The sequence below is a fragment of the Kogia breviceps genome, chromosome 18 (assembly GCF_026419965.1).
Source record: "Kogia breviceps isolate mKogBre1 chromosome 18, mKogBre1 haplotype 1, whole genome shotgun sequence".
Lineage (NCBI taxonomy): Eukaryota > Metazoa > Chordata > Mammalia > Artiodactyla > Physeteridae > Kogia > Kogia breviceps.
In genome coordinates, this window is record NC_081327.1 from 6,062,879 (window position 1) to 6,089,138 (window position 26,260).

Below are 26,260 nucleotides of genomic sequence, written 5' to 3' on the forward strand. Positions count from 1 at the left end.
ATTCCTGTATGGCCGTGGAGTCCCAATCTTCAGGGCTTTGAGTGTTGGGATCGGAATAGTTTAATGAGTCAGTCTCCTGAGCCCACATGGTGCCCAGGAAAGCCAGGAACCTCCAGCTGAGGCCGGGAGCTTTCTGACTAACGTAAGACAGCTGGAGGTTAGAGAACAAGTGGCGCCTGGTCCGAAGATGTAAACGCGGAATCCCCATGTCCCATCAGACCACCGATGGTATGCTAACAACAGACAAAACTTAGGGCAAACTATCACCTAGACACTCATATAAGTTATTTACATGTACTAATTTAATCTTCCTAGTAACCCCACAAAGTGGAAACGATTATCTCCACACTGTAAATGAGAAAACTGCAGCATCCAGGGTAGGGTTGCTGTCGGGGCGGGGTTTCTTCGACTGACAATAATCGTAACGAGAATTTCCTCCCGCTATAGCTGTCTCCGGCAAAGGGAATGAAAATTATGAGTTCAACGTGGAAAGAGGAAAAAATGTGTGAACAGGGAATCTACCCCCGCTACTGGCCTGCGTCTCATAGTGCATCAGGAGAGATGAAGGTCAGAACAGCGGAGGGATCGTAGGGGCACTGTGTCTGGGAAGGGGCGGGGCTTATGGCCAGGCGGAGCCAATAGCCCGCCCACTTTGGTAAGACGAGTCATTTCCGTCCGCGGAGAAACAGAGGCAGCCGCTGGCCGAGTTGCGAGCAGAGCGCCTCCGGCAGGCCCTCCCTGGTCGGAAGCGGCGAGTGAGCCAAGCGGCGGGCACGGGTGAGTGTGGGGCCGAGGCGAGAGCGCGAGAGTTTCTCGGCCTTTGCCGTGGGAAGTTGGAGTCCGGGGTCCCGGAGGGAAGGAGTGGGGCGTCGTCGCCTGGGAAACGGCGCGAGGCCCAGGCCGCCGAGTGGGTGGGATTTCCGGAGCCTTTAGCGGATGAAGGGAATTCCTGGTGTAGAGGGCGAGAGGAGGCGGGACTTCCTTTAGCAACTGAGGGCTGCCACTCAAACCTATTTACCTACTTTCGTTTAGGCCGGCTCCCAGGATGGCCAAGATGGAGGCCCAGGGCCGCCTGTGGCTGGAGAGCCCCCCTGGGGGAGCGCCTCCCATATTCCTGCCCTTGGGTGGGCAAGCCCTGGTGCTGGGCCGGGGACCCTTGACGCAGGTTACCGACCGGAAGTGCTCCAGAAACCAAGGTGGGCAGGGAGGAGCCTGAGCTGGAGGGGGTGTGGTCCGCTTCAGGAGCGGGAACACAATCAATGGGAAAGATAGTCCAGGAATTGCGTGGTGCAACCAGTCCTGAAGTTGGTAGGTGGCATGTGGGGAGCACAGGAAGAAAAAGGTTGTGCCTGACCTGGAACTAGCCAGACACCTTGGGCGGGAGCAGATGGAGTCAATCCCGAGACACTTTGTCACTGGGCGGAGGATACAGGCCACCGGGAAGGCTTGAATAAGGCCACGACCCTTGTCAAGGAGAGAGCCGATTATATGGAGAAAAGTGCATATTGCTAAGCAGAGATAGGTGGTAGCGGGCCAAGCCCAGAACCTGCATCTTGCCAAGGTCTGCGTTGTCAAGGAGAAGCCAATTCTATACGGAAAAATACCTGCCCTGCCCCTAGACGAGGACCAGTGACACAGGCAATCGTTAAGGCCTTTATCTGGGTACTGCATGTCAAGGAGTGAGCCAATTCTACTTAGAAATAAACTGCTTCCTCCTGCCGGATGGGTGCTGTAGCCCCATACTGTGGTCTGAAGCTCGCCATGCTCCCCAGTAAGGAGGGAAGCAGTCACACAAGGATTCAGATCCTGACTCCACCCCCTCAATCCTCAGTGGAGCTGGTCGCCGACCCTGAGACTCGGACGGTGGCAGTGAAACAGGTACCAGTTCGTTAGCAAGGGGCCTGGGGGTGGAGTGGGGGTGGGGGGTGTGGAGAATCGCCACCCAGCGGGGAACAGGCCCAATTGGGAAAATCTGATTCTGGGAGGGGAACAGGTGTGCCTGTTTCAATGGCGTAAACATCCATCCCCATTTAAATTGGGTGAGACTGGATGCTTATAACCTTCCCAGAGCCCTGATTGGTGGTACAAGGTGAAGAGGCGGGACTTGAGGTTCTGATTGGCTGGTGGAGAAAGACGAGTCCTTTTCCGGGTTACTTGGTTGGAGGAGGTTGCCGCTGGGGGTGGAGCCAGTTCCAGTCCTCTCTGTCTCTCTACAGCTGGGAGTTAACCCCTCAACTGCCGGGACTCAGGAGCTGAGAACAGGGTTGGAGGGTTCTCTGGGGGTGGGGGACACGCTGTATTTGGTCAATGGCCTCCACCCGCTGACCCTGCGCTGGGAAGAGGCTCGCACGCCAGAATCCCAGACAGACACTCCACCAGGCACCCCTCCTGTGGCCCCGAAGGAGGAGGAGGAGGATGAACAGCAGAAAAAGCGGATAAGGAAGTCATCCCCTGGCTGGGAGAGCTTCCAGAAGCTGCTAGTGTTCACGGCACCTGGTGTGAAGCCCCGGGGCAAGGTGAGGCCCAAGCTGAGGACTGATGGAGCACGGCCCCTTATATGCAGTTAACACCCAAACAAAACGTAGCTCGTTTGGATTTTCATGGCTATTAGCCCTGCGAGGTGAAAAGGGCCGGGGGAAGAGGCTGGGTTGGATATGAAACCCATTTTAAAGATTGGAATACTGAGGGGCTCAGGAGGAATAGGAGGTAGTAGAGTGAAGATTTCACTCTCTGAACTCAATGTCCGAGATGCATCTTTGCTGTGCCTTGTCCTTATAGAAGATGTGTCGACCCGCTGTGACTCAGTTTCTCTATCTGTAAGGGGTGGGTGGTAATAGTCCCCAGCTTGCAGGGTTGATGTGAACCAGCCTGTGAGTGAGGGGGATCAGAGGTGTAACAGTGCTGTTCTTCCTCTTTTCTGGGTAACGCCAGGTGGCCGGTTTTGATCTGGATGGGACCCTCATCACCACACGTTCTGGGAAGGTCTTTCCCACTGGCCCCAGTGACTGGAGGTGATAAGAGACAGGAGGAGGGAGTGGGTGAGGTGCACTCCGGGCCCCACGTCACGTTGCTCTTCCGCGCCCGCCCTAGGATCTTGTACCGAGAGATTCCGCAGAAGCTCTGGGAACTGGCCGCCGAGGGTTACAAGGTGTGTGCGCGCGTGCGTGCGTGGTGGCGGGTTCACAGGGCAGGTCCGGGCCTGATGAGGAGGGCGCCGGCTGACACCCGTCCGCTTCCCAGCTGGTGATCTTCACCAACCAGATGGGCATTGGGCGCGGGAAGCTGCCAGCGGAGGAGTTCAAGTCCAAGGTGGAGGCTGTGGTGGAGAAGCTGGCGGTCCCCTTTCAGGTATGGCTGTAAGGGAGGCTGAAGGGCTATGTGGAGGGACAGAGACTCTGAGACGGGGACGTGGGGGGGGGGGGGACAGGGACCCAGAGAGAGGGGAACAGAGACCCAGGGAGAAGGTATGACATGGTGAGCCAGTTGGAGAGGTGGGGGGAGCAGAGACCCTGGGTGAGTGTGGTGTGGGCCCCGGGTGGGGTTACTCTGACAAACCCATTGTAAGTGGCAAGTTCCAGGGCACCGGGCGCTCTCCTTGGATTGGTGAGGGTCGGGGTAGCATCCTTGGGACCCATGTGCCCTTGAAGGACTCTGGGTGCTGGAGGAGGAACCAAGGATGGTGTCTAACCTCTGCCCCACCCACAGGTCCTGGTGGCCACGCACGCAGGCTTGTACCGGAAGCCGGTGGTCGGCATGTGGGACCACCTGCAGGAGCAGGTGAGCTTCGGACTCCCAGGGGCTCTCCTTTTCCCCCTGCGGCCCCTTGCTCTCTGCCCTGCCTCCCCACTCTGGGTCTCTGGTGCATGACCTTCCGGCCTGGCCTTCTCAGTTTCTTTGCTATCATGTCCTAGTGTTGCTATGTGAGGCCAGTGCTCACAAACTGTGAAAAACAGTGGTGGAGAGAGAAGTCACTCATGGACCCATTCATTCGTTTGGGTGTGCGTTTGTTCTAAAATTCAACAGCTTCTTGAGCTGAAAATATTAGTGAATGAGACAAACCTGCCTGTTGCCAGATCAGTGAGGGTGCAGACTATGAATGCACTGACGGATGTGTAACATAGCAGAGTGAGGGTAAGGCAGGGTGTTGGTTTACTTACGGAGCTCAGCGAAAGCCTCTCTGAGGTGCCCTTGAGTAAAGATACAAAGCTGCTGGGGGAGGGAGCCGTGTGTGTATCTGAGGGAAGAGTGGTCCAGGTAGGAGTAACGCCAAGTGCAAGGGTCCTGAGGTGGGACCGAGCCTGGTGTGCTCATGGGCAGTGAGGAAGCCCGTGTGGCTGTACCCGAGCGGGTGAGGGCGAAAGTGAGGGGTATGAGGTCAGAGAGCGGGGGTCAGGCTCTCAGGCTTCGTGGGCCCCAGCGAGGTGGCCACGAGGAGAGTTGGGAGGAGAGCGTGCGGAGCCGCGGTAAGTGGGAACTTGCGCCCTCTGGCGGCCATTTGGGGAACAGACGGGCGAAAGTGGAAGCCGGGATACCCGGAAGGAGTGACCGAATATTCCAGAGACGTGGATCGAGTTGGTGGTGCGGGCAAAGGGGGTGAGAAGTGGCCGGAGGGCGGGGCCGACAGGATTCGCTGATGGATTGGGTGTGGAGCACGAGAGGTTAGAGATAGGCCTCATGTGGGGCACAGACCAAGCTGCGCATCCTGGCAGGAGCCGTTAGTGCTCTGGGGGGACAGATGTGTGAATAGGTTCCTTACTGCCTGTCGTCTATCACCTGTCCCTCCCCAGGCCAACGAGGGCGTGCCCATCTCCATCGGGGACAGCGTCTTTGTGGGAGGTAAGGGCCTGGGGGTGGGGAAATGTGTGGGTCCTCAGGGCTGACGCAGGTGGGCTGGGGACCCCTGTCCCCAAGGTTCCTGGTGGAGACAGGTTTGTATCCTCCGTGTGTTCCAGATGCAGCTGGACGCCCAGCCAACTGGGCCCCTGGGCGCAAGAAGAAAGACTTCTCTTGCGCTGACCGCCTGGTGAGGCCCGCTCTACCCCGTCCCTGCCCCCCCCCCCCCACATCCAGCCACTACCCAGTCTGATGTGTGCCCTTGCCCCCAGTTTGCCCTCAACCTGGGCCTGCCCTTCGCCACGCCGGAGGAGTTCTTTCTGAAATGGCCCATGGCCCGCTTCGAGCTCCCAGCCTTTGACCCGGTGAGGCCCGAGGGGCGGGTGGGGGGCATGCAGGGATGGGGAGGGCGTCTCGCCTCGCTCATCATGTCTGCCCCTCCCAGAGGACCGTCTCCTGCTCTGGGCCTCTCTGCCTCCCTGAGTCCAGCTCCCTCTTAAGCTCAGACCCCGAGGTGGTTGTCGCCGTGGGATTTCCTGGGGGTGAGACTCCTGCCCCCCAGAAGCCCCAGCCCTGCTCCGACTTCTCAGGCCCCCACTAATGCTGCACCCTTCACAGCTGGGAAGTCCACCTTCCTCCGGGCGCATCTCGTGTCGGCCGGATACGTCCATGTGAACAGGGTAGGACCTCATCCGCAGCCCCTCCGTCGGTCTCGAGTCCTGCCCACCCCCCAGCTGTCCTCTAGGTCTCTGCCCTCCCGCCCCCAGGTCCTCTCCCCAGGTCCTCTCCCCCCTACCCTGGATCCTTAACCCTGTATCTCTGGGTCTTCCTCTCCGTTCTGTCCCCCTGGGTCTCCTGGTCCCCATCCATGACCTACTCTCTCTGGGTCCCCCAGGACACATTGGGCTCGTGGCAGCGCTGCGTGACCATGTGCGAGGCGGCTCTGAAGCAAAGGAAACGGGTCGTGATTGACAACACGAACCCGGACGTCCAGAGCCGGGCCAGGTACCAGAATCCCAGGGGCGGCCTCTGTAGGGTGGGCCCTGGGCCCTTTGCCAGCCCCCCACTTCCCCGGCCCCCACAGGTACATCAAGTGTGCCCGAGACGCAGGCGTCCCCTGCCGCTGCTTCCTCTTCAGCGCCACCCTGGAGCAGGCGCGCCACAACAACCGGGTGAGCCGGCCTCCGCATCCCCAGCCCCCCCCCTCCCCCCCGCACCCCCCCCCCCGCTCCCGCCTGGCCAGCCTGACCTCCGCCCTCCGCAGTTCCGGGACATGACGGACTCCTCTCACGTCCCCGTGACCGACGTCGTCATTTACGGCTACAGGTAGGCACCGCGGGCAGGGAGGGACGCCAGGTCGAGCCTGTACGTTGGGCCTCACCTCCACCCCCCACCCTCTGCCGTCAGGAAGCAGCTCGAGGCCCCCACGCTGGCCGAAGGCTTCGCCGCCGTCCTGGAGATCCCGTTCCGGCTCCACGTGGCGCCGCAGCTCGAGCGGCTGTACCGCCAGTTCTCAGAGGGCTGAGCCGACGCCCACCCCCCACCTGCTCTCCACCCCACAATAAATGCTGTTTTTCTTCATGTTTGACCAGCATTTTGCTCCCAGCCGGGCTAGGAGCACAGACCCACCGGCCAGGTCTCCCAGGAAGGCACTGCTGGGAACTCTGCCTCAAGCTAAACGCTCAGCCCCCCTTGGGGCCAACTACCTCTTGCGGACGCGGGGTTCGGCTTCTCCAGGCTGCAGCTGCTGGTGCTCCGGACGGGCACCAGGGCATCCAGGCTGGCAGGGCCCGAGTGGAGTTCGCTGCACGCAGCTGCCCGCTGCAGAGCAAGCCCAGAGTTTTAGCAAGGCGTGACCCGAGGCCAAGAGTTGGAGCTCAGATTCCGTGAGAAGTGAGGTGCTCTGCACGCTGGACTTGAACCCCGGGGCTATGGCCTGGCCTGGCCCTGCAGCAGCGAGGGGCGCTGAGAGCCCGGCCGGGCCTGCGGCACGCCACCAATACCACAGGACTGGAACCGGCCTGGCACTGCCTTATGTTTGCTTCCAGCTAAGTGAGGCTTGTGGAACCCTCAGGGCAAGGAGGGCAGCCTGGCAACGCCAGGAGTCGGGGGGGCTGGACCCCAGGAGCAGCTGGCCAGCTGTGGAAAGACCCTGGAAGACACAGCCCAGCAAGCACCGTGCAGACCTGGCAGCTCCATGAACTGCAGCGTCCCCTCCCGGCTCAGGTGAGTGATCTCAGAGGTAACTCCTCTCCTGCGAATGGTAGAAATGCACACTCCCAGGCCTCAGCCGTGTCCACACTCGGGGGTGGGCCCAGCCATCAGCCCCTGGGGACGGCACTCAGGTCTGGGGGCAGCTGCTGTTGGGAGGGGCCTGGCCTCTCCCGAGCCCCAGGGTGTCTGGACAGAGCGCACTGGCCAAAGGGCTTTTAAAAGATTTTATTGGGGAAACGTACAAGGGTGGGGACTGTCCTTGGAGATATCTCAGGACGCTGTCCTCCATCTCACTGGGCAGTTGCAGTCCCCACGGGCCTCTGCTCAGAAGCATCTGACCTGGGGGCAGGGGGCATAGTGGGAGGGACTGGACAGGTGAGGCTCCAGGGCCCCGGGGACAAGAAGAGCCTCTCCCTGCCCCTGACTGGAAACCCCTGCTCCCGTCGCCGCCTGCTGGGGCCGCCTGGTGGGGAGCGGGGCTGGAGTTTCCCAGGAGGCCTGGGACCACGGGGCATGCGTGTGCCTCTCTCCGCTCTGGTCTTCTCAAGGCCAGGGTCACGCTACTTCCCGAACCCAGGCAATTCCCAGGGTCCATCCTGTCCTTGGCCCAGCTGCCACTCACCAGTGTCGGCGGGGGCCTCGTCTGTGGCTCCTGGCGAGGCCCAGCCCGGCGGGGTGGCCACTACCCCCCCATCTGTGCGGAAGGAGGCCCGGGAGGAGTCAGCGTGGGCGGGGGTGGAGGGTGGGGACAGGCTCGGGGCCGCGGCCACAGCGCTCACCCCGCGCTGCTGCTGCTCCTGCTCCAGGTTCCGCTGCAGGACCTGCTGCTGGTTGGCGATGACGCGCCGGATGCCGTTGACAAAGCTGCTCTGGTCGTGGGGGATGAGGCCGATGAAGATCTTCTTCTCGGACGAGTACAGGAGCATCAGCACGCGGGTCTCGCACGAGGCCTTGTAGGAGAAGTGCACGCAGCCCGCCTGGCGGTGCGGAGCGCGGGGTCACGGCGGGCCCTCGGCGCAGCGCTCCTCCCCATCGAGACACGGGCGCCCGGAGCACGCCGGGCCTTCCCAGCCGCCGTCCTGAGCCCTGTCACCGCTCCCACAGGACACCAGAGACGCCTGCGCGAGGACCAGCGGGCTCTATGGCCGAGCCCAGGGGGCTGCTCGACGAGCTCCTGCGAGACTGCGGCCCCCGCGCCGGCCGGCCAGTACCCGGGTCGCCCACAGGACCAGCCATGACCACGCACGAGGGCCGCGGCGGGGGAGGAACACCGGGGGCCCATCTGGCCCCAGGAGGCCAGACACCAGGGCTCCGTCCACTCTGCGACGCCCGGGACGTGCTCAGCGTCACAGCGACCGCAGCGCCTACAGGCAGCAAGCGCTCCCTGCCGCCTTTCACAGGATCCTCTCTCTCCAGGGCCCGGGGGTCACCGTCCCCGTCTTACAGGTGAGCAAACCCAGGCTGAGAGCTCGAGGACTCGCAGACCCCGGAGCCAGGAGGGGCTATGCCTGCCCTCGGGCCCGTGTGCCACTGCGGGGGCCGGTGGTGACAGGCATCGAGGAGGAAGCCCCTCACAGCCCCCCGAGCTGCTGACGGCATGAGGGGAGCCCGAGTGCGCCGAGGGAGGACCGGCCGCCGTCCTCGAGGCCTTAGTTTCCCTGAGGGAATCCTGCTTTTAAACTCTTCTTTAACACACACAAAAAATACACAACCAGCCCCTCAAATGCACAGCTATGACGACTTCGGCTGAGCTAATTCGGGGACAGCTACGACCCGGTACAGCAAACACCCACAAAGCGGACACAGACGGCTGCGGCTTCAGAAGCACGAGGCCCGACCTCCTCGCTTCACAGATGGAGAGACCCAGGCCCACAGCGAGGGGAGAAGTGGCCGAGGCGGCCGGCAGATAAGCACCGGGGCTTCCAGAGCTCGCTCGCGCTGGACACAGACAGATGCCCTGCCTCGTGGGGGCCTCTGGGAGCCTCAGGTTTTCCACCCTGTCCCCGGGGAAGGGAGCAAGAGGAAGGCGGCAGGTAAGACCCTGGGAGCACAGAGTCGGCGCTCGGGGTGACGTCAGCCTCCTCAGCTGAGCAAACCCAGACAGAGCAGCGGGGGGCAGCCCCGGGGCCCGAACCAGACTCGGGCGAAGTTCCCGCCCAGCACTTGCCGGCACAGCCTCTGAGCCTCAGCTTCCCCATCTGTAAAATGGGGTCAGGACCGCCCAGAGCCCCAGGGGAGCCGGCGTCCAGGCACAGGGCAAACACGCCTTCCCCACGGATACCATCTGCCCGGCCAGTTTTGGGGAATCGCCCGCTCTTAAACACCGAGCGCCTCTGGCTCTGCCTGTCCCCCCACCAGCCGACTCACAAAGCCGTTGTCCATGATCCGGCACAGGCTCTTCAGCGTCTCCAGGTCCTTGGTGAAGTGGAACTGCACAAGGCGGGCGTTCCGGAACAGCGGCACCAGGGTGGCCTGCAGGGAGGCCCCGAGGTGGCTGGGCCGGGCGCCAGGGCGCCGCCGCCGCTCCCGTCCCCACGCCCGCGGGCCGCCTCCCCAGGGCCCCGAGTGCCCCCTTCCCCGCTCACCAGCAGCTGCTGCGGGATGAGCTGCATGTACAGCTTGCGCGGCCACTGCTCCGTCCTCCTGCGGGGACGCGGGGACGCGGGTCAGCGGGCCAGGCCGCACCGAGACGCCGCCCCCGCCCCGTGCCCGACACTCACAGGACCTCCCCTTGGTTTACGTAGATGTGCGACGGCAGCCACCGCTTCGACCGACTGTTAGGCTCGGGCCGGGGCTTTTGGGGAGGAGAAGGGGAGACGTCAGGAGTGGGAGGAGCCCCACGTCAGCAAGGAGGCCCTGGTCCTGAGGCCGCCCAGGCCCGCCCAGGGCTCACCTCCTGCCACTCCATGACTCCGCTCCACGCCAGGAACTTGTTGTTGACCATCTGGACGGGGCCCGCGACGCCACCGGGTCCCACTGCCTGGGGGAGGAGACAGGTGGGCTGGTGCCCCAGGAGTTCCCCAGAGCACGCCGCCCAGCCCCCTCCACGCCCCCAGCCCGCGGGTGCCAAGCTTATCTACCTGCTGCCTGCCTGGCTTCCCGCCTCCTGTCTGCCCACAGGCCCCGAGGATTCCCCAGAGCGGGCCCTGCCCCTCACAGACGCCCCACGCCCCGGGCCACGGCCCCGCCCTCAGCCTGGGGGACGTGGCTCACAGGGTCTGCCCGTAAGAACCGGGCAGCTGTGCAACGTGCCGCACAAACCGGGACACTTTCGGGTGAAGGGGACGCTGGACAGCCGGTGAGGCGTGAGCCGGGACTCGAGGTCACCCTCCTGGTGCGAGCGCGCCCGCCTTGCCCATCCGCCTCCCCGCTCCCCATGGGCACCCCTCCTGCCAGGCCCCTCAACCCCCCCACTCTTCACAGCCTCGGGCACGCGTGGCGGCCGGGCCCCAGGACACACCTGTTTGCGGGTGGTGATGACCTGCCGGATGGCGTTGACGAAGCCGCTCTGGTCGTAGGGGATGAGGCCCATGAAGATCCTCTTCTTGGACGAGTACAGGAGCATCAGCACGCGCACCTCGCAGGGGGAGATGTGGGGGAAGAGCATGCAGCCGGCCTGCGGGCAGGGGAGATGTGGGGGGAGGGCACGCGGCCGGCCCGTGGGCGGGGTGGGGAGGGGACGCGACGACAGAAATCCTCAAGGTTAACACCAGGGCCCTAAATGACTGGCGTGTAGCCAGAACGCGCACCTCGGTGTCCCGCCCACCGTGACTCTGGGGTCAGGGCAGGGGCCCCATGTGCCAGGTGAGGGTCCTCAAGAGGGCTCCACCTCCCGCCCACATGCCCCGAGGTGAGCCCTGTCCTGTGGAGTTTGCTGCTGGGCCCCCGCTGACAGAGGCCACCAGGCCCGGGGCTTAAGAGCACAAACGCAGGACCAGGCTGCCTGAGAGTAAACCTGGCTCCGCTCCCTCCCAGCCCAGCCGTGTGACTTAAGGCAGGTCACCTCTGGACCTGTTTTCCCACGTGTAAAACGGCACAACAATGGCGCCCAGACCAGGTGCCACATAAACGCTCATTACACAAGTTGCTACTGCCTCTCTGGTGGGACTGCGGGAGAACCTGAGCCGCACAGAGGTCCCCACCCGGGGTGTGTAGACAGAGGAGCGTGTGTGCGTTCTCAGCCCCAGGGTCCGCTGGCTCGGGGACCATGCCTGGCCTTCCTGGACCCATGTGCTGTCGGCCCTCCCAGAGCTACTAGTCGGATGCGGAGCGTAACCGGACAGGCCAGAGGGCGCGTGGTGACGTCCACCCTCCCTGCAGCCTGGGGGCCCCGGGCCCCAAGCAAATGGCTCTGAACGAAGGGGTGACCGGGCAGGCAAGAGACCCCACACCAGTCACAACCCAGAAGAAAAGGGGATCCACCCAGGCATCGAACAGCAGCACACAGCACCCCCCGGAGGCAGCAGCCAGGAGCTGGAGGGTGGTCTGTCCCAAAGGGGACCAGGGAAGGGGGAGGACCCCAGAGCTGAGTCCTCCAGGCAGACGACCTACTCCCACCTCAACCCAACCATTTCCCAGCACCTGCCGTCCCACAGCGGGAGCCCTGGGGGGGTGGGGGCAGCGGCTGAAGCCTGGGCCCAGACCCGAGAGGCCTGCAGGGACCACACCCACCACGTCCTGTGTCTGAATCCCCAACTCTTAACGGCCCCACCAGCTTGCGTTTACCGAGCACTCACGCCCCCAAGTCACAGCCTCAAGGGCTTTACTCACTCCTAACAGTGGCCCCAGGAGCGCAGATGAGGAAACTGACTCCCAGCAGAGCATCTCCACTGCTGGCTCCCTCTTTCCCCCTGGCCACCCCCAAATGCCAAGTCCCTGCCGTGTGCTAGGGCCCCAACAGGCTCCTGGGTCCCAGGAGGGCTGGCCCAGGCCCCTCCCTTTGCTCCTGGGCCCCTCTGCTCTCCAGGGACAGGGATGCCCCCGGGAGAGGCCACCCGACCCTGCCCCCTGCAGTGGGCTGTCCCAGCAGAGCTCTGCCTCCCGCCGTGCTTGGTCACCACGGTGCTTCCAAGGGGCCCTCTCGCCCTGTCCCCGCCCGCCCGCCCCCCAGCGCCCCCGCCCTACTCACGAAGCCGTTGCCCATGACGCGGCAGAGCCCCTTGAGAGAGTCGCAGTCTCTGTTGGTGAAGTGGAACTGCGCCAGCTGGGAGTTGCGGAACAGGGGGCCCAGGGTGGTCTGGGGGTGACAAGGGGACAGCTGGGTCAGGGCCAGGCGGGGCCTCTGGGGCCAGGGTGGGCAGCAGAGGGTGGGGCCTCACCAGCAGCTGCTGCGGGATCAGCTGCATAATCAGCTTCTGCGGCCACTGGTCGGTCTCCCTGCGGGAAGAAGCGGCTCAGCGGGGCGCCCTGCTGCCCGCCCGCCCAACCCCCCGGCCCCCCCCCCCCCCCCCCCCCGCCCACCACTCACAGGTTCTCGCCCTGGTTCACGTAGGCCTGGCAGGGGAGGGCCCGCTTCAGCTTCGCCGTGGAGTCCGAGTAGGGCCTGCGCTTCTGTGGTGGGAGCGGTGGGGTCACCGGACACGGCCCGGGTGCCTGGGCCTGCCCCCCACCTGCAGGGGCAGAAGGGACCCCGGGGCCAGCCCCCAGCCCCCCGCAGACTCACAGGGGGACCTGACGCGGACGCTCACCTCCTGCCACTCGAGGACGCCGCTCCAGGCCAGCAGCTTGTTGCTGAGCCGGTGCTCGCCCACGGCCAGGCCCCCGAGGGCGAGCCCGGGCGAGGAGGGCCCGATGGGACCCAGAGCCCCGAAGACCCGAGCACCTTGCTGCGGCAGAGGGGGCAGGGAAACTGAGGCTGAGGGGCCCGCCAGGGGGGCTGCCCCCACACACCCCGTAAGGGACATCCCGACGTTGAGGCCCCGACCCCCAGCTGCGAACCCCCCAGGGCCCTCTCCAAACCCTTTCTCCCAGGGTCGAGACCCGGAGTGGCTGACCCCGCGTGTCCTTTTCCTGCTGCCGCCCCAGGACCCTTCCTCGCCCCAAGGCTACTTGTCACCTCAACACTGGCCCATGCAGGGTCCCCGAAAGCCACCAGTTGCTTCCCCTTCCAGCCTCTGCCCCAGCTGTGCTCTCATCCTAGCGGGCCATCCCCCCCCCCCCCCGCCGCTACCTTCCTCAGGAGATGCTCCCCACTCATCCTCCCGGGCCGATCAATTTTTGATTCCTCTATTGAGACAACTCAGAAGCAGCTCTCTGGGGGTCCAGAGCCTCCGTGAAGCTCCCCCCACGACGCACAAGCCAGCCTGGGTTGTGTCTGTCTGTCTGTCTGGTACACTGGTTTGCCCCATCCCATCCAAGCTCAAAACCCTTCCAAAGCTCCCCCAGGCCCTCGAGAAAATCCAGGGACTCCCCTTGTGGTCCCGTGGTAAAGAATCCGCTTTCCAATGCAGGGGACGCGGGTTCGATTCCTGGTCAGCAAACTAAGATTACACATGCTGCGGGGCGACCAAACCCGCGTGCCACAACTGCTGCGCACACGTGCCTCAAACTACAGAGCCCATGAGCTCTGGAGCCCATGCACCACAACTAGGGAAGCCCGCTCACCGCAACAAAAGATCCCACGTGCTGCGACTAAGACCTGATGCAGCCGTAAAAATAAATAAGTAATTTAATTAATTTTTTTAAAAAAGAAAAAAAGGAGAGAGAAAATCCAGGCTCTCCTCTCTGGCTCCCACCAACCTCCCCAGCCAGTTGCCCGCCTCCCCTAGCGCAGCCCAGGCTGCAGCCACAACAGGCTGACCACGGGGAGGCGGGAAGGAACCAGAAGCACACACAGAACAGAACTCTCTAGGGAGGTGGGGACACGTTTACAACAAGGGAGTCTGACAACACCTGGAAGGGTATCTCAAACAACGTCTTGAGAGCATCTGCAAAACACCAAAAGTTCCAGCAATAAAGCCAAGGAAAGCTACACAATTTACTCACCAGGCACTCTCCAGTTATCTTTTTTTTAAACCCAAAACACCTCAAAGCATACAAGGGAAGGCTTTGAAACAGCCTAACAGCAGGAAACCCGTGAAAACCTCCCTAGTAGGTGCCTCCAGACAGCAGGAAAAAAATGGTTGTTACTTTTCATCTCATTACTAATCAGTATTTTCCAAATTTCCTATAAAGCACACAGGTGTCTTCTGCCCCAGAATAACAACAGGCAGGAAAAACTGTATTTTGTAGGGGCTTAAAAAGCAAAAAAAAAAAAAACCCAAAAACCTGAGCAAAGCATACTCTCCACCTGGGCAGGAGGTTCTGGGATTCAGTCAAGCGTACGAGCTCAGGAAGAAAAGCAGAGAGCATCCTGGTGCAAGAACATGGTTGGAGCATCTGAGATGGAGAAAGACTGTTGTAGTCCTGGGTGTGTAGGTACCAACAGCCAGAGCCCATAACGTCTAAGAAAACACAGTTAAACCACACACCTGGAGGAGACTTTGGGGTCCAGATGAACTCACTTTAGGGACAGTTAATGTGAGTACCAGGGACACCTGTTTAAACTCTGCTTATGTCTGGAGACCAGGTTGACCACGTTTTAACCTGGGTGTAAAAACCAGCGATGCTTAAGTTCAGGGTCTCCCCGAAAGCAGGATGCGTGTCAAGGTGGAGGACCACGTTTAAGAGCTGGACCTACGTGCAACCCTACAGGAAATCTCACATCTGGGCAGGTGTGTGTAAAATGCCTCCCACACCTGTTCTGTTGCTCACTGCATAGGAAGCCTATTTAGTACCTGGAAGAACGAAAGCTTTAAGATGTACGTTTAAGGACCCAGGAGGCGCTTCTGAACAAGCAGACATGAACGCTAAGGAACGGAGAAGACGATGGAGTGAAGGATGATGTTTAAGTTTAGGGAGATGTTCAGAGTCCGGGTACCTGAATATAAGATCCGAGAAAACCTGTTTAAGGCTAGTGTGGAGCTGCCACAGCTCCCCGCCACGCACAATGTCGGGGCAGGGTATTTAAGAAGGAAGCTTGAGCGCCAGGTTAGGGTAAAACGCGCATCCAGGCAAGCGAGTCACGGCTTGGCTGTGCGGGAAACGTCGGAATATGTAGATTTACAGCTCCAGAAAAACCTTTAGATTTCTGACAAGTATGTGCATCTTTTAGGTCTCGGGAAGCATGGGCAACTTCGCGTACCTGCAAAGCTGGATGTTTATGTTTAATATCTGGACTTACTTGGCCTACTGCCATCAGTAGGGGCATCCAACATTTGGGCGAGCGTGCAAATAAACCCTGGGCGCACACGCCACGCGCGCCGTGCAGACGCGTGCGGGCCTGGGGAGAACGCCCCCGGGGGCAACACCTGGGCGCGCCAGTGCGAGACGCGGGGCCCTCTCGCCGCCGTCCCCCCAGCCCCCTCCCCCATTTCCAGATTTCCTGCCCAGAAAGGGAGCAACTTTCCAATTGGAAAAACAACAACGCACGCCGTCCGTCCGCCCGCCCCCCACCCCGCGTTTAAATCGGGTCGCGGAGTCAGCAGTAATTTGAGCCCTTCCCGCCCCCGTACCCCACCCCCGCCACCCCATCCCGAATGCAAAACAAAGGGGAGAGCCCGGCGCGTACCACCCAAGGGGTTTCACGGGGAAGCCGGCCCCAGGCGGGACCACCCTTCGGGTCACCGGAGAAACCCCCGAGGGGGGAGGCCGCGGACAAAGACGCCAGTCCGGGAAAGGGGCCGGCGGGGGCGGGGCCGTGGAAAGCTCTGGAAAAAGGGCGGGGGGCTCACCATGGGAGGGGCCGAGCGAGCCCGGATCCGCGGCGGCTGCGGGCCCCGGGGGCTGGCCGGCCAGGAGCGCGAGCGGGCGGCGCGCACCGTGAGATGCCGCAGGGGGCGGCCGCGACCCCCGAGGGGGCCCCCAGCGCCGGAGCGGTGCGGGGCACGGCGCGGACGGACCATGGCTGGCGCGGGCCGAGCGAGCTGGGGGCTCCACCGACTGAGAGGCGCGGGCGCGCGGCTTCGGGGGAGACAGGCTGGGCTGTACCAAGCGCGGGGGACGCACCGCCGGAGAAGGTCGCCGTGGCCAAACCACTGCGGCGAGCAGAGTGCGGCGCGTACCAACTGCGTCTGCAAGGGGGCGTGGCCGGGGTGTACCAAAATAGGCCTGGGGGAGCCCCGGGAAAAGGGTGTGCGGGGCGGGGAATACGGCAATTGGAAGATACTATGGGCCGCTCGAGCACGGAGGGGAGGAGCTGAGAGGACGTGAGAAAACCACTTCAGGGGGGCGCGGCTGAAAACACCAGACCGAAGGGTGATCGGAGGAGATGAACGTAGAGGGTGATACCAAGTGGGCTGGGGGGTGGCAGGGGAGACCGTGCCCTGAGACCCAGACCTGCGGAGCCGGAAGACTACATCAAGACATGTAAGGAAAAGGAGGAATAATAGGCCTAGGGACCAGGGAACCTACCTAGAGGTTCGGGAATATGGGTCGTACAAGGCCTAAGGAGAGGACTTAGGGTTTGAAGGGAGTGACGTGGCTAGGTGGGCAGGGCACCACAACTCCCAGCGGCCGCCGCGCGGCCTGGGCGGAGCCAGAGACCCCCGGAGACGCCGCCAGTCACAGCTGCGTGCCCATTGGCCCCTGGGCCCTAGGCTCCGCCTTCCTCCCGCTGCATCTCCTTGCCACTCGCCTCTCCGGGCCATTCATTGATTCGCTCACTCACTCAACGATTAAAGGACTGCGTATTCACTTACTAGTAGTTGTGTAAGATTTACTGCTTCAATTTCCTTGTTTCTTAAATGTGGATAATAGCTAGCCCTAAAATGGTTATGAGGATATGAGTTAATAAAGTATTAGGATCGGTATTTGGCACAGTAACGACCTAAATGGTAGTTTTTGTCCTTTTAAAATCATTATTAGTACCACTTCCAGTTCTGTGCTGGGCAACGAGTATAACCGTGGTGACCAAACAGACCAGGTCCACTGGAGAAAATAAATAATCGCAGTTTGTGATAAGTGTTATAGAGAAAATGCGCAGAAGGGTGGGATGGTGGCCGTGAGAAGTCAGGAAAGTGACCTTTAGGCAGCCTGCAACTCCACACAGGCTGGAAGGGTGCGCTAAGATGAGGGAGCAGCCAGGGCACAAATCCTGAGAGTGGAAGGAAAACAAGGGGGGCCAGTGTGGCTGGGGCAGAGTGAGAGTGGAGGAGAGCTGTGGAAGTGTCGAGTGGCCAGGTGCCACAAGCAGGGTCCTATAGCCTTGGGATGGAATTTGGATTTTAGTCTCACTTTGCTGGTGAACCAGCAAAAGGTTTTTACCAAGGAAGGGACATAGTCTCATGACATTTGAAACAAATCATTCACAGAATCCATAGAGTCATGCACACAATGTCTCTACAAGTCTACAGAAGCAGCTGGGATCCAGAGTCACCTCTGAGGAGAGAAGGCAGCAGATGGAGTGGGGAAGGGGTCACAGGAGTGCAAAGGAGACTCCGTTTATTCTTTTAGACTATTTGGAGTTCTTACCATATACAAATGTTGCCTATTGAAAAATAATTTTTGATATGTTAACATCTTTCAGGATCCCTCTGGCTGCGTTGAATATAAGATTGTAGGGGATAGTGGAGCAGGAGGGCAGAGAAGAGACTATGGCAGTAATCCAGATCGCAGGCAGGGTGGCTGCAGGAGAAGTGGTCACTGTCACAGTTTATTTTCAAGCTGGAGCCGAACGGACTTGGGCAGAGAGTGAATGAAAGAGAGGGGTGAAGAGATGCCAAGGTTTTTGCTTGTACAGAGTGTCACTTTGTGAAAGGGAAATGACTATGGGAGGAGAGGGTGCGAGTGCGGGGGGAGATGGAACTATCACTTCTGTTTCTATGAGGGACATTTAAAAAGTTGACTCAACAATTTGGATAGGGGAGTCTGGAGATATAATTTCAGGAGCCTTCAGTGTTGGAACTGATGAGAATGAATGAGAGATCACGAGGAGATGTGTGTGGACAAAGACTGGGACACTCCAACCCTTTAGAGGTCAGATCTATGAGGGGCAGCCAGCAAATAAGAGGAGAGATGCATGAAATTTGAGGAGAAGCCCCAGGCAAGGTCATATTTCTCCTCCTTGCTTGCCCGACCCACTGCCTGCCCAAGGGTTTCCCAGGGCTGGTGGTGCCCCAACCTGAGCCCCAAATCTGGCTTGGATTGCGGCCAAATAGGGAACCGGTGCTCACTGGACCTGGGCTGCAAGTTTGATATCAACAGCTACCTCCAGAGCCCTGACAATGTCAGGACACCCCACCACTGGCAGCAGAAAGGAGAAAGAACTGTAGGGACAGAAGCCTCCTTCTCTTCCTTAATCTCCCTAAATCCTCAGTTCTCACCATTCTTAGCAGTCCAAGCCATTGTGATCTCTTGCCTGGGTAACAGCCTCCTAATTCTTGCCACCTTGACTCTCATTCCGCTAATCAAAACACTCCAATGGCTTCCCAATGCCCTTAGAATTAAATACAAACTCTTTCTCTAAGGCCCTGCATGGTGGGACCCCTACTGCTCTCTCCAGGCTGATCTCTTCTGTGCCCTTTCTGTCCTCCACCTAGTTGATGCCTTCCCATCCCTCAGATCCCATCAGGACACATGTGTCGGCATGAATTCCTAGGATTGTCTAAGCATGGAGAAAGGTGTGCCAGGATACACTCCAGCATGAGCAAAACGGCAACATGTCGGAATGTGAAATGAAAACATAGGCTGAAATTCTATTAGTAATATTACAGTACAGCTCTCTGAAACCATCTAACTTACCCATTTGGCCAGTTTGCAAGCCACTGTTCATTTATCTGTAAAACCTACCCAGCCTAGCTGGCTACTGTTATGACAAAGCAATTCTGCTCCCAGCTGTTAAGCTGTACACTTCCTGAGGAGTAGCTGTTACCAAACCTGTTTGTGCCAGCTATGCTTAAGTTAATAACTGAACACTAACAGATACATAAAATATTAATGCAAGAGAGTTGTTTGTATGCAAAGCAGGTTGCCTGCATTGGAAAGAATAAAAGTGAGCTACTTTAAAAAAAAATGCTGCCAAATTAGATGCAAGCAAAGCAACCGTAAATGATTAAACAGAAAAGCGCATTATAAACCTAGGAAGGTCCAGCCTTCAGTTTGCTTGATAAGTGTCCTTAGGTTCTCAAGTCACTTTTTTAAAAAAAATAAATTTGTTTCTTTTTGGCTGCGTTGGGTCTTCGTTGCAGTGCATGGGCTTTCTCTAGTTGCGGCGAGCGGGGGCTACTCTTCGCTGCAGTGCGCGGGCTTCTCATTGTGCTGGCTTCTCTTGTTGCGGAGCTCGGGTTCTAGGCACGCGGGCTTAGTAGTTGTGGCGCACGGGCTTAGTTGCTCCGCGGCATACAGGATCTTCCTGGACCAGGGTTCGAACCCTTGTCCCCTGCATTGGCAGGTGGAGTCTTAACCACTGCGCCACAAGGGAAGTCCCTCTCAGGTCACTTTTTTAAAAGAACTGGAAATGATAAATGACTTTGTGGTTTATGGGCGCAGTTTATACAAGCACGTGACGTTGTATGAGAACTGGGAGACTCACACTTAAAGAAAAGGTCTTGGGTACTTCCCTGGTGGCGCAGTGGTTGAGAATCCGCCTGCCGATGCAGGGGACACGGGTTCGATCCCTGGTCCGGGAAGATCCCACATGCCGCGGAGCAACTAAGCCCATGCACCACAACTGCTAAAGCCCGCGCGCTCTAGGGCCCCTGTGCCGCTACTACCCAGCCTGCGTGCTGCAACTACTGAAGCCCACACGCCTAGAGCCTGTGCTCCGCAACAAGAGAAGCCACCGCATTGAGAAGCCCGTGCACCTCAACGAAGAGTAGCCCCCACTGGCCGCAACTAGAGAAAGCCCGCACACAGCAACAAAGACCCAGTGCAGCGAAAAAACAACAACAAAAAGGTCTTGGGTTCTACATCGAGGGAAGAGACCAATGTCTTTCTAAAATGTTCTTGATGAAAATAAAACATTTAAAGTGTTTAGATGTTCATTAATGCTATTTGCCATACTTTTCTAACTCCCCACTGGCCCAGAAATCGAAAGGATTGCACTTCCTGACCCCACTACATTTGAGTGGGGCCGTGTAATTAATCCTGGCTAACGAGGTATGGGCAAAAATGACACATGTGAATTCAGTCTGGAGCATTTGCTCTACGCCTTTCCCATGCCACTTGGCGATGTTTAAGATCTCTCAGCTCGGGCTCCAAGCTGACCCCCCATGAAGCGAGAGTGAGAAGATCCACCTTTCCTATTTCAAGCTGCTGCAGTTTGGGGGTTATTCGTTATTGCAGCATAACCCAGCCTATCCTGACATAGAAATGTCCTTTTCAAATAATCCTGTTTAACCAATCTGATTGCTTTTATTGAAAGGGCAAGCTGGGAGTACGAATAGATGTGTATGTGGCATAGACAAGGACATGAAGACAACATGGGCAAATAATACTTTATACTACAAAGTGGGAGTAAGGTGATCTCTACCTTGAAGTTTCTCTTCTGTTTGTTTTTGCAATTACAAAATAATGTCCTTAAAAAGAAAGGGTCTGCCTCATACACACTCTTCAGCGTCTATAAGTTCTTCCTTAAGCTTTCTCATCATAATTTGTAATTATTTGTGTCTCCCACATTAGACTGGGAGCTTCTTAAGGACAAAGACCACGTCTGGCGTATTCACAGCTATATCCCGAGAACCCAGCACACAGCTCTCTGGGTCTAAGTGTACAACCCCGCAGAACACCCTCCACACATCTAGAGAGGTTATGTAACGTGTCCACTCTCCCGTCTCCCCGCGCCAGGAAACCACCCGTCTCGGCTTTCCCTGCAGCAGGAGGGAAAGATTGAGTTCTCACCCGTGGGAGCGTATGCATGAGCGTCATGACGTCACGAGCGTGCGTCACTTCTGGTCCCGGGCCGGTAAGAGCCAGTGTAGGCTCCCCGTGCCCTTGCTCTGTTGCTCTTTCCAGTGCTGGAGAGTAAGGAGGGTTTGGTTATCGGATGGAAGCAGCAGGACCCCTGAGTCACTGCTGGAGAAGAGCCGCCAGAGGGAACAGCCTGACCCAGGCTGTCAAGGTGGGGCAGCACCCGAGGGAGGTAAACCCTCTGTTAAACCAGCGAGATTTAGGGATTTGTTCACATAACAGAGTCCGATCTGACCACACACACACACACACACACACACACACACACACGCCTCTTCAATCCTATTTGTCTATCAAAAGATGACCCATAATAGCATGTACTTTTCATTAAGCATGAAACTGACTGGGAGTTCTCATTTAATTCCCACAAGGACCCTTCAAGGCTGGCTTATGAGAGCCTCAACTTACAGATATGAGAGAACAGGGTCTGCAAGGTGGGCTCCCTGATTTCTTCCTGCCAACCTCCAGGAAGGCAGGAACCACACCTTTTCACTGCCACAGCCCTAACCCCTACCAGGCATCCAGTAAAGATTTCCCAAACAAATGAACTGCAAATTTTCGACCTCCAGTGTCAGCTGGTCCCTGCTTCCTGCTCGGTATTGTATCAAGTTCCTTGATTACCTCCTAGAGTTTGGTTGATCCTCAGCCATACACACCAGAGTGGGTCAGACTGGTTGTTAGAGCTGGTGCCAGACTGTATCACTTAATTTAAAAACATATCATTCTTGGAGGGCCTTCCCTGGCGGTCCAGTGGTTAAGACTCTGCACTTCCACTGCAGGGGGTGTGGCTTCTATCCCTGGTCAGGGAACTAAGATCCCACAAGCCAGGCAGTGAGGCCAAAAACATAAAATTAAAACTAACTAAATAAAAATGTATCACTCTTGGAAAAGCAATAATAATAAACATGTCAAAAAAATAAAATAATAATAAGCATGTCTTGGACACTGCTAAGCACTTCATGTCTGAGCTCCCCGAACTTACACACCAGGCCATGAGGGTGACAATCTTATTATCCCTTTTTTTTTTTTTTTTTTTTTTTTTTTTTTTTTTTTTGCGGTACGCGGGCCTCTCACTGTCGTGGCCTCTCCCGTTGCGGAGCCACAGGCTCCGGACGCACAGGCTCAGCGGCCACGGCTCACGGGCCCAGCCGCTCCACGGCACGTGGGATCTTCCCGGACCGGGGCACGAACCCGCGTCCCCCTGCGTCGGCAGGCGGACTCTCAACCACTGCGCCACCAGGGAAGCCCTTATTATCCCATTCTACAGATAGGGAAACCAAGGACCAGTGAGGCAGGAGCCTGAGGTCACAGGCCGAGGAGAGGCAGAGAGAGATCACAAGCCCAGGCTGGTTCTTTTTTTTTTTTAAGAATTTTTTGATGTGGACCATTTTAAAAGTCTTTATTGAATTTGTTACAATATGGCTTCTGTTTTATGTTTTGGATTTTTGGCCGTGAGGCATGTGGGATCTTAGCTCCCCGACCGGGGATCAAACCTGCACTCCTTGCAATGGAAGGCAAAGTCTTAACCACTGGGCTGCCAGGGAAGTCCCCCAGGTTCGTTTTTAATCTCAGCCGAAGCCCTTGGCCCCTAGTTGGTGGAAACAATGAGGGGCATTAGGGCATGAACACCTCAACCTTCTGTCGCTCCTGCCCAAGGCCCACCCGGGGCCATCGACTAGGGGCTGGGACCCTCCCGTCCTCGTCACTGCGACACCTCTCACATCTGCCTCTCAGCCACCACCTACCCCCCCGCAACATGCACTGTTCCAAACACACCCAGGTTGGAAAAACCTGGACCTCGCCCACCTCTAAGCCCAGAGGCCCTTCTCGTCGCCTTCAGAGGTGCCTTGAGACGGCCGTGTCCTGACCAGCCTCTTCCGATACAGTGTGATCCGCACTGGTGAACTGGCAAGATACAAGTTGGTACAATCACTCATGTGCCAGATGTTTTTTGGAAGGAGCAATTTGGCAGTTCTGTTGCAGTGTAAAATGGGCACACCACTAAAAAAATAAATAAAAATAAAATTGGCACCCCAAAAGATCAGAAACATTCTACATGGCCAACAGTAGGGGACTGATTGAGAAAGCTGTGTCATTCCATGGGGGGGATGCCATGCAGCCATAAAAACGGACAGAGGGGGAATTCCCTGGCGGTCCGGTGGCTGACTCCTCACTTCCAATGCAGTGGGCATGGGTTCGATCCCTGATCGGGGAACTAAGACCCCACATGCTGTGGGGCGTGGCCAAAAAAAAGGGACAGAGGGCTTTTTGCCCTGGTAGAACCTGCAAGATACTCTGTCAGATGAAAAAAGTAATCTCCAGAATCAAGCAGACTAAGTTCTAGAGATCTTCTGTAGAACAAAGTGCCCATAATTACTGACACTCTACTGTGCACTTAAATTTAAGAGGATAAATCTGTCAAGTGTCCTTACTACCCACCCCCCAACAAACACACACAAAACCAAAGGGACACAAGGAAACTTCTGGAGGTGATGGATGCCTACTACCTTAATTGTAGTGATGCTTCCATGAGTGTATACATATATCCAAACTCAATCATACCTCAAAATAAAGCTGTTTACAAAAATACAAAGCAGGATGCCACTGGATAGAAAAGCCAGAAAATGAATATACGTCTCTGTTTGCTTCTACCTGCTCGTTCAGATCTCTGAAAGAATACACAAGAAATTGGTTACTGGTCTCCAGAGGGGGCTGGGAGAGACCATGCATTGGGCTGATTTTGGAGCCTCTAAAAGTGTGAACCATAGAAGGTTTTTTAATGCAAAAAATAAGTTCAATCTTTAAAAAGGCAAATACATAGAACTGGCATACTTCTCAATTTTGAAATTTTCCAGCTGGGACTGTATCACACAGGAATCCCTGCACAAATGAGGGGTCAAAGATGTATGTATATGCTGATTCTCTGTGGCATTTTTGATAATAGTGGAAAACTACACAGCTACCCAAAGACAGCCCCCGTGACCCCCACCTCCTGGTATTATAATCCTTGTATTATCCTCTCAGCCTCAGTGTGGGCTAGACCTAGCAATAGCTATAATGAACAGAACACAGCAAAAGTAATAGGCCATCACTTCCACCACGGAGTTACAAAAAGACTGTGGGTTCCATCTTGGGTGCCCTATGAAGAGGCCCACGTGGCAAGAAACGAAGGGAGACCTCCAGCCAAGAGCAAGCAAGGAACTGAGGCTCTGTGTCCAGGCACCTGCAAGGAACCAGATCTGGCCAGCAGGCATGTGAGTGACCTTGGAAGTGGGCCTTGCCCCAGTGGAGCCTTCAGATGAGACCACAACCCCAGCCCACTTGACAGCAACCTTGAGAGACCTTGGGCCAGAGGCCCGAGCTGAGCTAGGCCTGGATTCCTGACCCAGAGCAACTGCAGGACAATAAACGCTTATTGTTTTAAGCCACTGAGTGATGGGGTTTGTTACATATCGACAAACAGACAGCTTATGCAGCCGGGATGGTCTGTGGGACTGGAATTTATCCACTTAATGGACTAGGGAAAGCAACCGTTTAATAATAGGACATAAAGCCTCATGTAACGAATGACGTGGACAAATGGTCATGACTCAAGTGAAAGAAAAACAAGAACATATAGAAACTGACCTCATTTACATAAAACATTTAAGAAGCTATAAACGTGTCTACAACTGCATGCGTGTAAACCCAACACCAAATTGATGCATCTGCCTCTGGGGAGGATCCTGGTTCGCTCAGTGTCTGGGGTGAGAGGGGAGAATGAGGTGTGAAAGTGTACTTCACCTTGTATTCTACACACTTCAGTGGTTTTTCACCTTTATGAAACTAGGATCCTGTGTATCCCAATACATTTTTAAGGTTAATTTTTTAAAAACCCAAGATGGTGGGAAAATATATATTAGTGAGTATTGTGTACCTTAAAACAAATATACCTTTTAGAAGGTGTCGTTTTTCTCATAAATTTTCTTTGTAGAGGTAGTAGGTGGGCATGCTCTCACCCAAGACAGGTTTCCAACCATTAATGTGCCGGTGTTCTAGTTGGTTTTTTTTTTTTTTTTTTTCAGTTATGTTCCGCCACTTTCGCCAGATCTGTTCCTGTGGAAGAATTCTCAACTCCCAGTCTTGCTTCCAGCTCTAAATGCACGGTCCAAAAGCACACTGGTCAAAAATGAAATGTTTCCCACCAGTCACTCATCCAGTTACAACCTTCATGGATGCCCTAGTGGTACTGACAAACCGTCATGCAGTTTCAGAAGCCGTTTTTGCCCTCTACGAGTGCGCTTGGGCCAGTGATAACAGCCTCGGCTAACAGCAGCTCTCCTGAGGGGGGGGTGCTGCGCTCAGCCCCCCCAGGCACTCAATCCTACGAGGAAGTCACTACTTGCCACGCGGGGAGACTGAGGCTCACAGAGGCGTGGGGACCTGCCCCAAACCACACAGCTCATTGGTTCAGGAGCTGGAGTCTAAACACCCGAGGTGCTAAGGTTTGCACCATTTCTTCTACACTTCAGCAGCTTTAACAAGTACCTCGTGCCCAGAGAAAAATGCTCCAGAAAGATTTGCTCTGTCAGCGTCGGCCGGTTCTCAGGGGTACTTTAAAGGCTGTTTGTCTACACCCTGGCTGTGAAACGTGGGGAGGTGAGTTCTCCGTGTCTAGACCTCCACTCTCCGGGCCCGCCCATAACCAAGGGCTTTCTTCTGCCTCACCCTGCGTATGATATGCACCCGTGATGACACTGTGACAGTCCCTTGGGCTCCTCTAATTGGGTGCTGAGGTCAAGAGGGCCTCATAGGCCCACAACGGCCAGACCAGTGACTGGAAGCATTTCTTTGTCTGATCAATTTGTCCCAGATGGACTCGAGCCTGTGTTTCCCTGCAGGGCAATGTCCACCCTGGCGGGAACGGCACAGGCTGCCGCCTGCTGGCCTTCTTCCCTTCTAGCGGCTTTGGACACCGTCGACCACTCTCTCCTCAAAAACTCGGCTTGCAAAACACACGTGCCTGCCTGCTCCCCCTGTCCCCCGGCCCCCACCCAACCCTCACCCGCGGGTCCTCCTCTGGCCTCTGTCCTTTGCTCTCGCGTCTTCTTCTTCCAGAGGTCACAAAATGGCGGCCCGGCGGCCTCGTGAGACCCACCAGCGGATTTTGTTTGGTCCTCACAGTGTTTTTGGGTTTTAATTTGAATGCAGTTAGGCGGGGCAAGCACTCCCCAAGTTCGCCACAGTCCCCATCAATCCTTGTCGTCTTACACCCGTCCGCGTCACACAT

At 57.4% G+C, this 26,260-nt stretch overlaps 2 protein-coding genes and 1 long non-coding RNA gene across 9 annotated transcripts; 1 reads left to right on the plus strand and 2 right to left on the minus strand.

Annotated features, from left to right (window-relative positions):
* The first annotated feature begins 655 nt into the window (after positions 1-655).
* On the plus strand, positions 656-8,745 carry PNKP (polynucleotide kinase 3'-phosphatase). Of its 4 annotated transcripts, none has more exons than XM_059044095.2 (17): positions 656-777; positions 1,033-1,196; positions 1,832-1,878; positions 2,217-2,516; positions 2,932-3,011; positions 3,091-3,148; positions 3,241-3,348; positions 3,706-3,777; positions 4,788-4,836; positions 4,953-5,023; positions 5,106-5,198; positions 5,279-5,375; positions 5,452-5,513; positions 5,729-5,838; positions 5,918-6,005; positions 6,098-6,159; positions 6,241-6,414. In XM_059044095.2, exons 2-17 carry the CDS (start codon positions 1,046-1,048, stop codon positions 6,356-6,358), a joined length of 1,566 nt encoding a protein of 521 aa, XP_058900078.1. In that variant the 5' UTR covers positions 656-777; positions 1,033-1,045; the 3' UTR covers positions 6,359-6,414. The 4 variants fall into 4 exon arrangements, 2 of the variants coding, with proteins under 2 accessions (XP_058900078.1, XP_066874348.1); XR_010837628.1 differs by adding an exon at positions 7,854-8,745 and having other exon boundaries at positions 664-777; positions 5,729-6,005; positions 6,241-7,059; XM_067018247.1 differs by having other exon boundaries at positions 669-777; positions 1,736-1,878.
* On the minus strand, positions 7,258-16,077 carry PTOV1 (PTOV1 extended AT-hook containing adaptor protein). 4 transcript variants are annotated; one of them, XR_010837630.1, is made up of 13 exons: positions 15,819-16,077; positions 12,735-12,872; positions 12,515-12,597; positions 12,366-12,423; positions 12,176-12,283; positions 10,508-10,663; positions 9,941-10,027; positions 9,768-9,841; positions 9,633-9,690; positions 9,415-9,519; positions 7,827-8,024; positions 7,670-7,741; positions 7,258-7,386 (listed from the first exon to the last, which is right to left on the minus strand). XR_010837630.1 is itself a non-coding variant. In XM_059044174.2 (12 exons), exons 1-12 carry the CDS (start codon positions 15,987-15,989, stop codon positions 7,372-7,374), a joined length of 1,251 nt encoding a protein of 416 aa, XP_058900157.1. In that variant the 5' UTR covers positions 15,990-16,077; the 3' UTR covers positions 7,258-7,371. The 4 variants fall into 4 exon arrangements, 2 of the variants coding, with proteins under 2 accessions (XP_058900157.1, XP_066874349.1); XR_010837631.1 differs by lacking the exon at positions 12,735-12,872 and having other exon boundaries at positions 15,819-16,076; XM_059044174.2 differs by lacking the exon at positions 7,670-7,741.
* Positions 16,078-22,350: 6,273 nt separating this feature from the next.
* On the minus strand, positions 22,351-25,040 carry LOC136793098 (uncharacterized). Its single transcript, XR_010837902.1, has 3 exons — positions 24,924-25,040; positions 23,554-23,659; positions 22,351-22,896 (listed from the first exon to the last, which is right to left on the minus strand). It is a non-coding gene; the product is annotated as an uncharacterized lncRNA (long non-coding RNA).
* Positions 25,041-26,260: the final 1,220 nt, after the last annotated feature.